This window comes from Solea solea, chromosome 1, assembly GCF_958295425.1.
Source record: "Solea solea chromosome 1, fSolSol10.1, whole genome shotgun sequence".
Lineage (NCBI taxonomy): Eukaryota > Metazoa > Chordata > Actinopteri > Pleuronectiformes > Soleidae > Solea > Solea solea.
In genome coordinates, this window is record NC_081134.1 from 28,609,734 (window position 1) to 28,625,275 (window position 15,542).

Genomic DNA, 15,542 nt, shown 5'->3' on the forward strand with positions numbered 1-15,542 from the left:
CGCTGTAGTGAACTACCTCAATGTGCTCATTATTACTGCGGTTCTTTGTGTGACGAAGCGGAACAGAACGGAGTGATCGTCGCCGCCGCTGCTGCTGTTGTTGTTGCTGCTGCGGCGTAGCTCCGCTCTGTTCATCGCTCCCGGAGCGAATATCGCCTCCTTTTTACCGTTCCCTCGTCTGACCCTGGAGCTCAGAGCTGTGCAGGGCAAGGTGGACATGGAGCCTCACGGCAGAGACGACGTCAAAGGACCGGTGCTGCACATCGTGGTGGTGGGATTCCACCATAAAAAGGGCTGTCAGGTAGGTGAACCCTGCTCCGAGCTAATGTGGCTAACTGACAACAAATAAAGGCGCATTTCCTGCTGTTTTTGCTGTAATCCTGCTGGATTATGATGATTCTATAATGATTTATATGTGCTGCTATTAAAATAACAACACATATAAATAATCCTGCAGTGGTGATCAGTGTAGTTTCCTGTCTGACATAAAGTGAAGTGAAATCAGCTGTTTCCCTGGGTTAGCTAACATCTCATCCAGCGTTTTAGCACACGATATTATTACGATATTTAGGTCATGATACAATAATAAAGTGCTTGTACCACACTGCAATATTATCACGGCACACTATACGATAGTATTACGATATTTATGGCATTATACAATATTACGATACTTATGCCACAGTATGTTAATATCATGATACTTATGCCACAATACCCGATACTTATGCCCCCGTGCTACATTACAGTAGTTATTCCATGATACAATATTATCACAATACTTATACCACAGTGAAATATTATCACAATACTACCACAATGATATTATCATATTAATGCCACAGTACGATATTATCACAATACAATTACCACAGTATATCATTGTGTTACTTGAGCCACAGTATGATATTATTGCGATACTAATACCACAATGCAATATTATCATGGTACTTTTACCACAATATTATCACGATAGTTATTCCATGATACAATTTTGTCACAATAATTGTACGACAATAATGTGATAAGTGTTACTTATGCCACAATAAGCTATTATTAGGATACATCATTATCACAATACTTACACCACAATACAATATTATTGAGATACTTCTGCCATATTTTGTCATGAAATTATGTTCATATGTTAATATATATGTTGTCGTCCCAATGAAGAATCATGTTGTTCAGAATATTGCAATGCTTTCATGTCTGTTCCTGGACTCTGCAGTCGTTCTGCAGCTCTGCTCTCGCTCTTTAATCGATCTGCCGTCTTGTTTACAACCTGCTGCCTCTCAACAACCGTGTGGAGTGGAGACATTCTGTGTCGTGGTTCACTGGGAACCAATGTGGTGAAGAAGAGAAACTGATGCTGTGATGATTAATCCATTATCAGTTCGTGGCATCAAGTCTGATTTTAGCTTTGGCTCATTTCTTGATAAATTATGTCTTTTGATTGTTGTTACCATGGCGAGCTTGCATGAAGAAATTTGCTTGTGTTTACGTCATGGTAAAGGGTTGTGTGTGTGGACTGCAGGTTCATTGAGTTTTTTGAGTTTCAGTTTGAAGGATTTAGCGGCATCTAGTGGCCAATTTGCAGACTACAAAGTTCAATTACAAATCTAATGCTTTGACAGCAGTGATTAAAAACTAATCTAAATTTATGGAATAATAAGTCAAAAAATGTCAGACAAAAGGTTAAAATATAATAAACTAGAAAAAAAATGATTAAGTGAAAGTCAAAACTATGAGATAAAAAGTTAAAATTTCAAATGTATGGAAAATGTATAATTAAAAAGGTAATTTGAGACATAAAAAAGTTAGAATTATGAGATTAAAAGTCAAAATGATGGGGTTAAATGTCAAAATTCAAAAAATCTAAATCATGAAAAAGGTAAATTTACGTGAGATGAAGACGTTAGAATTACGAGACAAAACTCGTAAACATTATGAGACTAAGTGTCAGAATCAAATACATTGTGGAATAAATGTCTGAAAAGGTTGTCTGTATCTAAAATAATTCTGGCTAACTAGCAGGAGTTGCTAATGTTGCTATTGCTAAAGTTAGCCCCCGACAACGTTTAGAGTGGACTTGAACAACTATGTTGCCATAATTATACAATAAAATGTTCAGTGTTTTATTGTCTACATCCAACAAATGCGACTTTCTATGGCCTCCTCCGTTTGCAAACAAGCTAACATCATGCTAACTGAAGGGATTAAGCTCTTCATGAACACAACAACAACAGTCAGTAGTTTACGCGCTAAAAAAACCAAAACTCTCTCTGAGAGAAATATGAAACACGAGGAACGTGATGACAAAGCAACTATGACTCAGCAGAATGTTCTGGAAACACACGGCAGCTCATTAGCAAACATACGAAAAAATGGAGGGAAAAAATCACAAGGACAGGAAGCTAAATCTCAACATATACACATTGAATTCAAAATAAAACAGGAAACATCGTTTGAAAAAAGAGCAGTAAAACTTCAGATTTGGTGTCAAATTATTATTCTATATCTATAAAACAATAATTAAATCCATTCACACAGGAAGTTGTCGTGTTTCAAACTTGTTTAGCGGCGATTATAAACCTTTTAAGTTGCACCTGCTCAACACAAGTAGAGATAATTCATCCTCTAATTATCCTGTTGATTATAATTACATAATATAGTTTGTAATCACACAATTGTGACTATTATTAAATTGGTTTATTTGTCGGGCTGCAGCAGAGCAGATCAGTGTGAGGAGTCTCTGTGTTTCTGTTGCGGTTATCTGATCAGGGGTCAGTGACCTCCTGCTGAGTGTCAGATGATCTGTCTCTGTCCTGTCATCCATCTGTCGCAGCAGCAGCAGCAGCAGCAGCAGGTGCTGTCTTTTGTTCAGATACAGTCAACTCGCCCTGAGGGAGCTGCTGCTGCTGCTGCTGCGCCGGTGTGTGGTGCGTTCAGGAGCAGCACGTTTCAGGTTAATCCTGTAGGACGAGAGGCTGCCAATAATGGGCTTTATCTCACACCACGTGTTTCTCCAGCAAAGAAAAGACGACAGAGAAAAGAAAAACAGGCTTACATACAGACAGATAACAGACATATCACACATGTCAAACATCCACATCATGCATGAATAAATGAGTATTTTCAAAAACCTGGAACTGCAGCTCACACTTGTTCTCACTACTGAATAATCTGTGGATTATTTTCTTCATGATTTAGTTCATAAAATGTGGTGAAAAACTCGACGACTTCTTCAAAACAAACCAAAGTTTTTTTCACTTTACTGTAGACGGTTAATCTGAACGCACAGACAAAAACAGCAACATTTAAACAGATTAGGGGATTAATCGGGTTACGAGGCTTAAACTGAAGCCACGATACAAACATCCACAATCGCAAATGATGATATTTCATCCAAAAAACCAATGAACACTGATGTATGAAAGAAGAGAGAATATTTTTAACAATAGTCAAATGAAAATAAATAAAAAACAGAATGCGATGATAATTTCCAGTGTTGGGTTTAATTGTGAATGTGGAAAATTGTTTGTATGCATTCCTGGTGATTTATTTTGTAGCACCACTAGGGGGAGCTGCATCTTTCCCCACATTTTCATTTTCTTGATTGATTTGATGACTCGTTTGGTCTGAAAATGTTGAAAAGTGTTGCAAATTATTCAGTGAAAGTCAAAAATGATGACATGAAAAGTGAACATTTTCGTGGGATAAAAGTCTGAAATGATGAAAGTTTGTCTGGATATGCGATCATTTGCAATCATTTAAAGTTTTTAATCTCTTAAAAAACACCCACGTTAAGTCGTTTTGTGGTGGATCTTCATGATTAGGATAATTTTATGTAAGTGACCTTATGATGCCGTTTAGCTCACCAATATACAGTACTGCCACAAGGGGGAGCTGCGTCTTTCTGGACATTTTTGATCATTTTCTTGATTCATCAATGACTTGTTTGGTCCACAAAGTGTTGAATTAAATGTTGAAAAATCGGAAAACAACGGCTAGCCCAAGCTTTATTGTACATTTGTGTCCGTTGCTTTTTTTTTTTGACTTCTTAAAAAAAGAAACCAGGGTAAAAAGCCAGGAGGAAATTCGCGAACAAGAGTCTAACCTAGTCTCCTTTCGTCACTTCCTTAGGTGGAGTTCTCGTATCCTCCGCTGATGCCGGACGAAGGTCACGACAGTAACCTGCTGCCCGAGGAGTGGAAGTACCTGCCATTCCTCGCTCTGCCAGACGGGGCGCACAACTACCAGGAAGGTAACGACTCGTCCACGCGCTCCGATTTCAAATTCATGCTGAAAAAAACGTGATATTTCCAGTTTTTGGATTGTGTGTTTTTCTTTCTCTGATATCAGAAAATAAAACAGTGATTTATTAAATATTTGATCTCCAATTGACCTTGGGGGTCACGGAGTGTCCAGTTTGGCCAGGAGGGGGCGATGCAGTGAAAAAAAAACCCAAACATGAGCTCAAAATGGAATCTATATTTGTTATGATATTTCATCGAATTTCAAAATAAGTGTCTATTTTGACATGAAACAATAAAAAACCTAATATCTGCATCTTATATAAGCAGCAGTTTGAGTTTTTACAGTGTGAACTGTGTGTGTGTGTGTGTGTGTGTGTGTGTGTGTCTAGAATGTGAAGAGTCCATTGAAAGTGAATGGAGGGAAACAGTGAACTTTACCCTCAGGTTGATCCAGTTTGTCTGCTGTTTTGAAACCACTGTGTGTGTGTGTGTGCTTGTGCGTGCGCGTGTGTGTGTGTGTGTGTGCGTGTGTGTGCGCGCGTGTGTGTGCGCGAGGAATCACCTGACTCTGCTTGTTGTTCATGTTTCCTGCAGACACAGTGTTCTTTCACCTGCCTCCTCTCACTGGAGACATGAAGTGTGTTTACGGAGTTTCCTGTTATCGACAAATAGAAGCAAAGGTCAGTTTACCAAAAAAAACTCATAAAACCTTCATTTTCTTCAACGTTGCATGAAGCATGAAGACAATAAGTCAATATTTACGCGTGAAACGTGTTATGTAATAAATCTTATGTAAAATGACTCGTATGTGGCTCGTGACTCAGTCTTCGACAAAGAGCCTTTCAAAATAAAAGCCACAGACGCTGTTGGAGCAGGAAAGTTGTTAAATATTAAATATCTACCTCTGCCATCAGGCCCTGAAGGTGCGACAGGCTGACGTCACCAGGGAAACGGTTCAGAAGAGCGTCTGTGTCCTCAGTCGAGTGGTGAGTTGCTCGACGATGACGTCGTCTTCTCACGATTCGAATTGGTACTGATGACATGACGAGTGGAGGAACTGAAGCTTATCCTCTAATGTTCATATAATACATCTAGACACTGTGTTTTAGATCAATGACAGGGAAAAAAAAAAATCTTACTTGAAATTATAAGCATTTTCATGCTTATTTAAGCACAAAAACATACACATAAAACACACAAATCTCCCACAATTCAACAGTGACGGTGACAAACCCAGAGGAAGAAAAACTGATTTTAACCACTTAACAAAAGGCTCACCTCATTAAAGTGGACACTCGCTTTCTGTCACTGTTGGACGCCACGTATTCTCCTTACACCAAAGCCCATTTAAAAAATTGGCGATTTTAGCTCTCGGGGAAGCTGGAGCTGTTGATCCGCTGCTGCCTCAATTCCTGAATTCAAATGCGTTATTTTGTGACTTTGAAGTTTGAAATTCTTCGGCAGGATTAACGTGATTGACGCAAATGAACCAAACGTAGCAGTGACGTAGCAGTAGCTCCTGCGTTTGCATGAGCTAAAAACGCTGATTTTCTCAAAAGATGGACTTTGGTGTGGGAGAGTGAGCGGTTTTACAAAACATGGGTTTCCAGGCAGGAAAAGTCTGTCTATAGATTTATGCTGGCATAGATTATCTGTAGTGACCCGGTGTTTGTTTTTGAACCGGCAGCCTCTGTACGGCCTCCTTCAAGCCAAACTGCAGCTCATCACACACGCGTACTTTGAGGAGAAAGACTTCTCGCAGATCTCTATTCTACAGGTGAGAACCTCAGCTGCTGTGTGCGTTTACATTTAAAGGTCCAGTGTGTAAGAGTTAGTGACATCTAGTGTCGAGACTGCAGATTGAAGACGGGTTCTTTGTGAGCCTCTGTTAGGCACAAGATGGCCGCCTCCATAAAGCAAGACCCTCAAGTACAAATAAAAATCTTATTTTTAACACTTCCTTCCGTTTACATCGGAATTCGGAAGTCGGAGTCGGAAGTGACTCACAGCGTCTTCGAATCATAAAAAAAACAAGCTAGTCGAGCTAGCTATTGTTAGCAATGTCAGTCAATAACCAAAATGATTCTTATTTTTAAGCCATCATACACTTCTAAATGGTTGTTTACTCAGTTTCTGTGTTTAAAAAAAAAAAACCTAAATATTACACACTGGACCTTTTAATTAAAAATTGGTGGGAAAAATAAGGTTTACACCGTGTTAGCTTGTTTTTACGGCTGTTTTGTTTCGCAGGAACTTTACGACCACATGAACGGCTCGCTGAAGGGTTCGTCGCTGGAGGGATCGCAGGTTTATTTAGGTAAATAAACGCAAAAAACCAACACAGAATGTGTGATGTTATTATTTAAACACTGTGAACCACTGACGGCAACTTTAATGTTTAAAAATGACAACTAAAACGCCGTCTCATCAGACGACGACAAACACCTGTTGTGTGAGTTTCATGAGTTCATGAGCATTTTTCTCTCAGGATTATCGCCAAGAGATTTGATTCTGCACTTTCGACACAAGGTAGGAGAAACAGAAACCGTACAATTCAACGTTATATTAACAGACATTTGTATAGATGAGTAAACGTCTTTACTCTTCATTGCAGGTTCTTATTCTCTTCAAACTTATCCTGCTGGAAAAGAAGGTACAAACAACCGTAACGACCACTTTTTTCACATGACTTCAGTGTTATTCTATTTTAAACTACAACTTACTGTTTTTGTTTTTCAGGTGCTGTTCTACGTGTCTCCTGTCAACACACTCGTCGGCGCGTTGATGACAGTTTTATCTCTGTTTCCAGGTCAGTAAAAACTAAAACTTTGACTTATTAATAAAACATTCACTTAATACGTCTGTGCCACTTTAAGTCTTAGATCGTTATCTCATTATCAAACTGTCCTTTTTTTTGTGTGAATTCTTTTTATTGAATTTTCCTTTTAACAAACAAAAAACAAAACAAAAGAACAACCCTCATTCCCATCCGCCAACCCACTGCACAATACAAAGGTTGTTTTATGTATGTCATTTACAATAAGCAAAAGACAGCAGAGAGGCCTATCTTTACAATTATGGAGTTATGACATCAAAGTTCATTTCTTCAATAATTTGGAGGACTGGTTGCCACACAGCAACACATTTTTGTTTATTGCCCTGTATAGAGTAACAAATTTGCTCCAAAGTTAAATGTTGCATCAAATCGTTAACCCAATGCTTCAATGTGGGTGGAGACTTGTCCTTCCATTTCATAAGAATAAGTTGTCTGGCCAAAAAAGTAGCAAAAGCTATCATTATTTTACCAGTCCAGTCGTTTTTAATACCTTGGAGAAAAACCTAAAACCAGACTTCCAAAATTCAGCCAATTTTGGACGGCTCCAGAACATAAAGTACCAGATACTGTGCAACAACGGTCACATATATCATCAACATTAAACTTTCTTTTCAACAGGAAACTGAAGTTTGTAAAACACTCACTTCCTAACCCACACCAAACCCCATAGATAAAATCATCGATTTAACATCACAGCAAACAGGAGTTGTTCATTCACTGCTGCCTCCATCACTAAGTTCAAATGTCTGATTTTGTGCCTTTGGTGTTTCAAATCCTTTGTTCGGATTCACTTCAGTGACACAAAGTGACCACACGAGGCAGCAGTAGACCAGCAGCTCCTGTGTCCCCGCCAGCTAAAATCACTGATTTTCTCTATGGGGTTTGGTGTGGGAGAGTGAGTGGTTTACAAACGTGAGTTTCCAGTGAAAAAAAGGTCGTCCAGCAGTGAGATAAAGTGATGAATGCATTGTTAAGATGTCATAGACTTGAGCTGGTGTAGATTTAATGAGATGAGCCTTTTGTGAAGTGGTGACTTTAAGACCTTGTAGCTTGGAGTATGTTCTGGATTTAGGAGGAAAGTAACAAAATGAAGGAAAAAGGATAAAAAAAGCTGGAGCAGTTAGGGACTGATGTTGGAGTGGTTGAAAACGACATGATATTAACAGTTATTCTGGATAATTCAGGGTGTTTGGAGTTTATTTAGTTTGGATGATGATGTTGTCGCAGGTTTGATCGAGCACGGCCTGGTGGACTCGTCTCACTACAGACCAAAGAGCAGCGTGTCCGAGGACCCGGGTCTGCTGGACAGTTTCTCTGCAGCCGACGAGTTCGTCTCCGTGTCGGTCACTGACACGCTGGAGCTGGAGGAGGAGGCGGAGTCAGCCCCGGCGTCCTCTGAGAACAGTGCGGAGGGAGAGAACGACCACCTCCTTAAACCGCCGTCGCGGACGTCACCGGACTCGTCAGAGAGCGACTGGGAGACTCTTGACCCCAGCGTGCTGGAGGAAACCGGACCCAAAGACACGACGTCGGCGACGACGACGACGACAGACTCCTCCCTCAACAAACCAACCACGCCCATCACTGTGCAGCCGCAGCCGGGCAACGGTCAGGGGGGCGTCACCCAGGGTCTGGTGTCCGGTCTGGAGGAGGATCAGTACGGTCTGCCGCTCGCCATCTTCACCAAGGTACCGACGCTCAAGAGTTTAATATCACATATAATAAAACATTATTACAGCACCACATACAGGCCGACAAGTGTACTACAGCGTTTAGAGTCATTTTGTGTTTCAAGACGTGAAACAAAAGAAAAATGAGGGAACAGAGAAACTTTTTTTAGATAAATACTTAGAGATATTCGCCATCGACTTTGTCTTTAGTTTGATTTCCAGCCTCGTGTGACGTTCGAGGTGCAGAGGATATTTGACTTAAAAGAAAAAAAAGACTTAAGCAAGACTTGACCACAATAGTCCCGTGTGATTGCGAGCCGTTAGCAAAGTCATTTGTGTGTCCTCCACTGTCGTCTCTTCAAAAATAATAAACTCACTGTTGTCAGCCGCGCTCACAGCGCCCTCCATTGGGAAACATGTTACCTTAAAATGGATGTCATTTTTTTAGAGAGAATTTTAAACAATTTGCAACGTTAGTTCTGTTAAAAAAATCTCTTTCATAAACATCAGCAATAAAAACTGAAATATCTCTAAAATAAGGCAATATTGAATTAAATAAATGGATTGTTTCAGGAAATTAGCAGCGAAATAAGTCTTTAAAACAGAGATTTTACAATAACCGCCAACAATTTTACAATTAATGTACATAAAGTGACATTTAATATCTTATTAGTTAAGTTATAAGTTAGTTTATTAATTCAGCTTCTTTAGTTTGGCGAGTGAGACAATGACATCCTAACAGGAAATGGGTCTTCACTTGACAGTAACCGCCTGACCTGTGACCTCTTGTCGTTGCCAGGGTTACCTGTGTCTGCCCTACATGGCTCTGCAGCAGCATCACCTCCTGTCAGACGTGACGGTGCGGGGCTTCGTTGCCGGGGCGACCAACATCCTCTTCCACCAGCAGAGGCACCTGAGTGACGCTGTCGTCGAGGCCAGTCTCGCTTTTATTTTTGACTTTATTTTAATGTTTTAAAAAAGCACTGAGAGTAAATAGTGTGGTTTTGTCACTGCAGGTGGAAGAAGGTCGGATCCAGATCCAGGACCTGGAGCTGAGGAAGATCCTGAGCTTGACGACGGCAGACCTGCGTTTCGCCGACTACCTCGTCAAACACGTGACGGAGAACCGCGATGACGTCTTCCTGGACGGGACGGGCTGGGAGGGCGGAGACGAGTGGATCAGGGCTCAGTTTACGCTTTACCTGCATTCGTTACTGTCGTCTGCTCTGCAGGACGGTGAGTTTCCGTCTCCCACACCAAACCCCACAGAGAGACACAGGAGCTGCTGCTCTACTGCGGCCTCGTGTGGTCATTTTGTGTCACTGAGGTTAATCTGAATGAAGGATTTCAAATGCTGAATTCACTAAAATAAGACATGTGAACTTAGTGATGGAGGTAGCAGTGGATCAGCAGCTCCTGTGTGCTGTGATGTTAAAATCACTGGTTTTCTTTGGTTTACAAAGTGACACAAAATTCAGTTTTTTTGGTTGTAAAGTCATCGTTGGTACAGATTTTTAGACGTCATGTTTAACAGAGTTTGTGTTCAGACTCATCGTCAGGTCATCAGAGCGTAAACTTTGTCTCTTCTGTCGTCTCCAGATAACGAGCGGCTTCTGGCCGATTACGGCGCCGCTTTCACCGCGGCGTGGAAAATCACACACAACCACCGGGTGTGGCTCAGCAACAAGCACCCGGCCATGACCTCCATCACCCCAGGGTGAGTGCTTTAAAACAACATCAAAATAATGAGTTATTGAACGTTTAAGACAAAAAATAACACTTTTTGTGGCGGGGCCGCATTAAGTGGAGTGGTGGGCCACATGTGGCCCGTGGACCACGAGTTTGACCACAGTGTAATTGTAAATATTCTGTTAGCTTCTCACTGTGATCAGGTTTTATTATGTTTGAAGTCGATAAGACAGAAAATATTAAACTTAATCTTTAAATTAAATCATAAAATCAATTTTTTTAAAAGATGCAACTAATAATTTCATAAGTTATTGTCTGTGTGCTCATTTTAACAGTTATTTATTATTTTTATATTAAAATATCGATTAAAAAGATCCCGTCATTAAAAAGCACAGGAATAAAACTGTGGAACAGAAAACACAAAGAAGAAAATGTTTGTTTGTCTCATTTTTATGTTTCAAAATGTCATTTTTTTTTTTTTTTTTAAATGTAGAGTGTGGAAATCTTAAATCCACAATAAGAAATGCTTTAATACCAACTTTAATTTTGCATATAAACTTATTTTACTTTGAAAATCTGTGTTTAAACCCTTTAAATATTAAAGTTTAGGAGTTTTATTCACTCTTGCATTAAAGAAAGATGAATATTACAGCATGAAATGAGTTATAAAACCCATTGAAGTTTGTATTTTGTGTTAAACATGACGTAATAATATGGTTCTAATTCATCGTTGTTGTTTGTGTTGTCTCAGTCATCCGTTCCAGGGTCAGTACAGCGTCGCTGACGTGAAGCTGCGGCTCTCACAGTGAGTCATCACACTTTTATTTGTGTCCTTGTAAGAGCAGGAGGTTCAGAGCTGAGTCAGAGTGTGTGTGTGTGTGTTGCTGCCCTCTGCTGGTAACAAGTGACACGACCTCATTAAAGAGTGAAATATTTCAGTGTTCCTTTAAAAAAAAAGGAGTATATTAATAAAACACATCATGACGGGAAGAGGCTGAACGGTTCTTAATTTAGTGTTTTTATTTTGAAAAGGCACCGCAGTGAGACTTCAGTGCTGTTTTCTGTGATTTTAAACATATATGAAGACATTTATGCGTTCACAGGAAACTGTCGTCTCTGAACAGAATAAGATAACATTATTTGGTGAGATATCGTTGTGGTGTCCCTTATGTTCAGTCTCCTGCGAGCCATGCGTCATCCTTAAAAGGAGGCGGTGACAGGGACCTTAAAGAGACACACATGTCCTCAAAGAGACACAGAATGATTCTGAAGACAAAATGTCCTTAATAGAGAAAATTATTTTGAAGAGACAAATGTTAGTACGTGGTCGTCGCTCGCATTTTTAACAGTTTAACAGCTGTATTCATTTTCAGATTTAAGAATAATTGGCTCATTAGAGTCTGTGATGTCAGCAGCTGCTGATATTAATCCACGTGACCTTTTATTATTATTTAAATAAACATTTGATCAGGTGACGCGGGTGTAGGTGCGGGGGGGGGGGGTTTGTGCTGAAGGTCGTCAGGTCAGCGGGGATTCAGTATTAAAGGTTAAAGTGTTGGACTCTGTTCAGATGGACTCAGGTGGACCTGGATTGAGTCCGATCCGCTCTCAGGAAGAACCTCTCCAGAGTGATTAAAGACAGAGTACGCTGTTTGTGCTCCTCATGAACCTGTCCTCCGTTTCTTCTCCACAGCTCGGTGCAGAACAGCGAGCGAGGGAAGAAGATCGGAAACGCCATGATGACCACCAGCCGCAGCGTCGTCCAGACGGGAAAAGCAGTGGGTAAGAAAGCACAGTTACCGTGGTAACCACTTTTCTGTGTGGATTTTTAAATAATTTTATTAAAAAACAAAACAAAAACACAAAGAAATCTTCACTCTAGGACAAAAAATTCAAGGTGACTCGATCTCCCAAAAAAAACCAAACCCTGCAGCTTCCTTTTGGATTAAAAGCCGACGTGATACAAAAATGTTACGAATTCTCTGAAACTTATTCGCAGCTTTGAGATTTCAAACTCAAATGAAACCATCAGTGTTTTTAAAAAGGTCATTTTCGTGGCTTTTCTCCCCGTGGTAACGTTGATTTTAGATTAACCTGAGATCTAATAATCATATTTATATAACGCTTTTCTGAACACTCAAAGACGCTTGAGATCTCACCTGCTTCTCCACCTCAGGTCAGTCGGTGGGCGGAGCTTTGACCAGCGCCAAGTCCGCCATGTCCACCTGGTTCTCCACGCTGGCTCAGCCGGCCGCCGTGGCTCCGCCGGACTCTGCTGAACCTGAGGTCAAACCCTGACCTTCAGGTTTCCTCTTCACTGACTCTGTCCCTGTCCTCTGCTACGCTGAAGCCTGAGGGTCAGAAAGCTGCATTTTAATGAAGGATTGGAAAGAAAAGCCTGGGGGCCCCTGTGTGGATGAGAATGGTACGGTCCAAATATCCACTGTGAGGCCCGAGAGGTCGTCACCTGAGCTGCTTCTTCTTCCTGTGAGACGTCGTTTTCACTCTTTGCTACGGTCGGTCCGTGTCCAATATTTTGATAAATAAATAAAAAAATAAATGTAAAAAAACCAGAGGGTGAAAATAATAATAATAATAAAACACCTTAAAAAACTACTGTGTGAAGGTATAAACTGAAAAAAAAAAAACTTATTTTCAAAACTATTTTTCCTCCAAAAATGTCTAATAAGTCATGAAAGGATCAGTTGCTTCTTCAGTTTATTTATTCTACATATTTGGGGCGTTTTGAATTTTCCCAGATCCTCATAACTGACAAAAATAAAGTAAAAACTGAATCAGACGAGTAAAACCATCAGTAAAAAAACATTGTGAGCTAATTCATGAAAACAGAGAGCAAAGTGTTTGCTTTAAACTCTGTAAACACAAAAAACAACTTACATTTTCTTTTGCTAGGCAGTGGCAGCTAATGTTAGCATGTTAAACGTAGTGTAACTGTGGAAAAATCGTAACTTTGGGAAACTTTTCCTAAGAAAAATAGTAAAAGATTCTAAACTCTGTATGACAAAAATGTCATTAGCAACATTTATTAATTAATTTACCGTCCACATAAAAATTAGCATGTATGGGTTAGCTAAACATGCGTTTTAGCTCACTAGCTAGCTAGCAGTCATGTAGCTTTGACTCAGTAAGAAAAAGGGACATCAAATTCATTATTTACTCTTAATCTGAATTTGACAACTAAAAAATTTTTTTTAGGGAAATAAAAGCTGAGTCATGTTAGCAAGCTAACTTTATAAGCTTGCTGGTTATCCTCGTTTTCAAAAATGGCAGAACCGGTTGAATGTTAAAGTGATATATTTAATTTTAGGTACAAAAGAGTTCCAAATTTGTTTGTTTTTTAAATTATTCTGGGGAAAATTACCCCTGTGTCAATATTCCCAGCATTACACTAACATTACCCACATGCTAACTAGCCTAGCAACTGTATCTTCACAACTTTACCCCTTTAATTTCTTGGTGGGAAAAAAAGGAATAAAAACAGAAAAATTAGTGAATTGAATTTCTTGGAAATATCGTTTACTGATGGATATTTTTGACTTTCCTGACTTCTCTGCACAGTACATATGGTATTTATTGCAAAAATATTCAAGTTTTCAGATTAAAAAATATTTCTTATATTATTTAAAAGGCAGTTATCGCATATTTTTCCTTTTGATAACGAAGAAATTTACTTGAAAATTGAGTTTTTCTCATTTTAAACAATTATAAGATGACGGTTTCTGAAACGACCACCTTGTTATCGCGTGAATCCTTTTTTAAAAACCTGAAAAACAGATTCAAGTGCTTTTCGTTCACCCAGACCTTTTCTACCGTACTCACTGTCAGTATATATATTTTCTGATTTATCTTCAGAATGTAAACGGTATTTACAGCAAAAATGACAAAATATTTAAGATTAAAAACATGGCTTATATTATTTAAAGGGCAGTAAATGCTGCATTTTCCTTTTGATAACTTGAAAATGGAGTCATTTTACAGCTGGATTTTTACAAAAAAATAGAAATTATGAACGCCGTTTATCCCGGTTTATGTAATAAAACTTCCTGTAACTATGAAAGGAATTTTTAACTTGAAAACTGAGTTTTTATCACCGTAAACTCATTTAAATTGTCTTTTTTTTAAAATAATCAAGGTATACGTAATCAAATGTAACCGTTATCTTCACCCACGCCTTTTATACCATATATAGTATATATAAATAAATATAAATATATTGGGAAAACTATGATGAGTAAAACCTTAAGAGAGTTTTAAAAAGTCACATAACTTTATTTATTTGTCGTGTTTGAAAATAATCCACATTTTTGTCATGACAACACTGGAGCGACGAGTCCTAATCTGTGGACCACTGTGAGTTTATTTCTTTGATTACTTTTATTGCCACGCATTCACGTGTATTTGTGTGAAAAAAAAAGTGCTTCCAGCCTCGATTGTTTTGCTTGTGTTGGATTATAAATGTCTCTTTTACATAAACCTGTGTTTAAAAATGTTTTTGTTTTCTTCGGTTTGTTAAAGGTTTGAGTTTCTGTTTTTTTTTACCCTCTTTTTTTTCCCTTTCTTCTATTTAAAGAGATTTGAATGTATTGTGAAGTCAAATTCACACAATATTTTCTTGACCGATGCTTTTAATGTTATTTGGAGAACGTGATACGATGAGATTATATTGCTGGATTAAAAATTATATAATTAAATTAAATGTACCGCAGACTCTTTTCTTTTAAAATAAATAATCAGTTAAAGGCACAAACTCAAGTTTACAAGGAAATTAAGTGCTGTATTTATAATACTAAATATGTTTGTAAGCAATGTGTCATATCCCACATTTAAAAAAAAAATATATATATATACATATACACACACAGATACACATATATATATATATATATATATATATACACACACAGATATATATATATATATATAAATATACAGACACATACATATACATATATATATATATATATATATATATATATATATATATATATATATATATATATATATATATATATATATATACAGATGTCCACATATTGACTAACTTTTGATTCATTTTCCATTTTTCAT

At 38.5% G+C, this 15,542-nt stretch overlaps 1 protein-coding gene across 1 annotated transcript; it reads left to right on the forward strand.

Moving 5' to 3' along the window:
* Nucleotides 1-64: 64 nt before the first annotated feature.
* On the forward strand, nucleotides 65-15,169 carry avl9 (AVL9 homolog (S. cerevisiase)). The gene is made up of 16 exons (XM_058637201.1): nucleotides 65-301; nucleotides 4,147-4,267; nucleotides 4,854-4,939; nucleotides 5,174-5,245; nucleotides 5,947-6,036; nucleotides 6,510-6,576; nucleotides 6,748-6,788; nucleotides 6,874-6,912; nucleotides 6,999-7,068; nucleotides 8,323-8,783; nucleotides 9,565-9,699; nucleotides 9,782-10,001; nucleotides 10,365-10,482; nucleotides 11,206-11,259; nucleotides 12,148-12,236; nucleotides 12,631-15,169. Exons 1-16 carry the CDS (start codon nucleotides 218-220, stop codon nucleotides 12,750-12,752), a joined length of 1,869 nt encoding a protein of 622 aa, XP_058493184.1. The 5' UTR covers nucleotides 65-217; the 3' UTR covers nucleotides 12,753-15,169.
* Nucleotides 15,170-15,542: the final 373 nt, after the last annotated feature.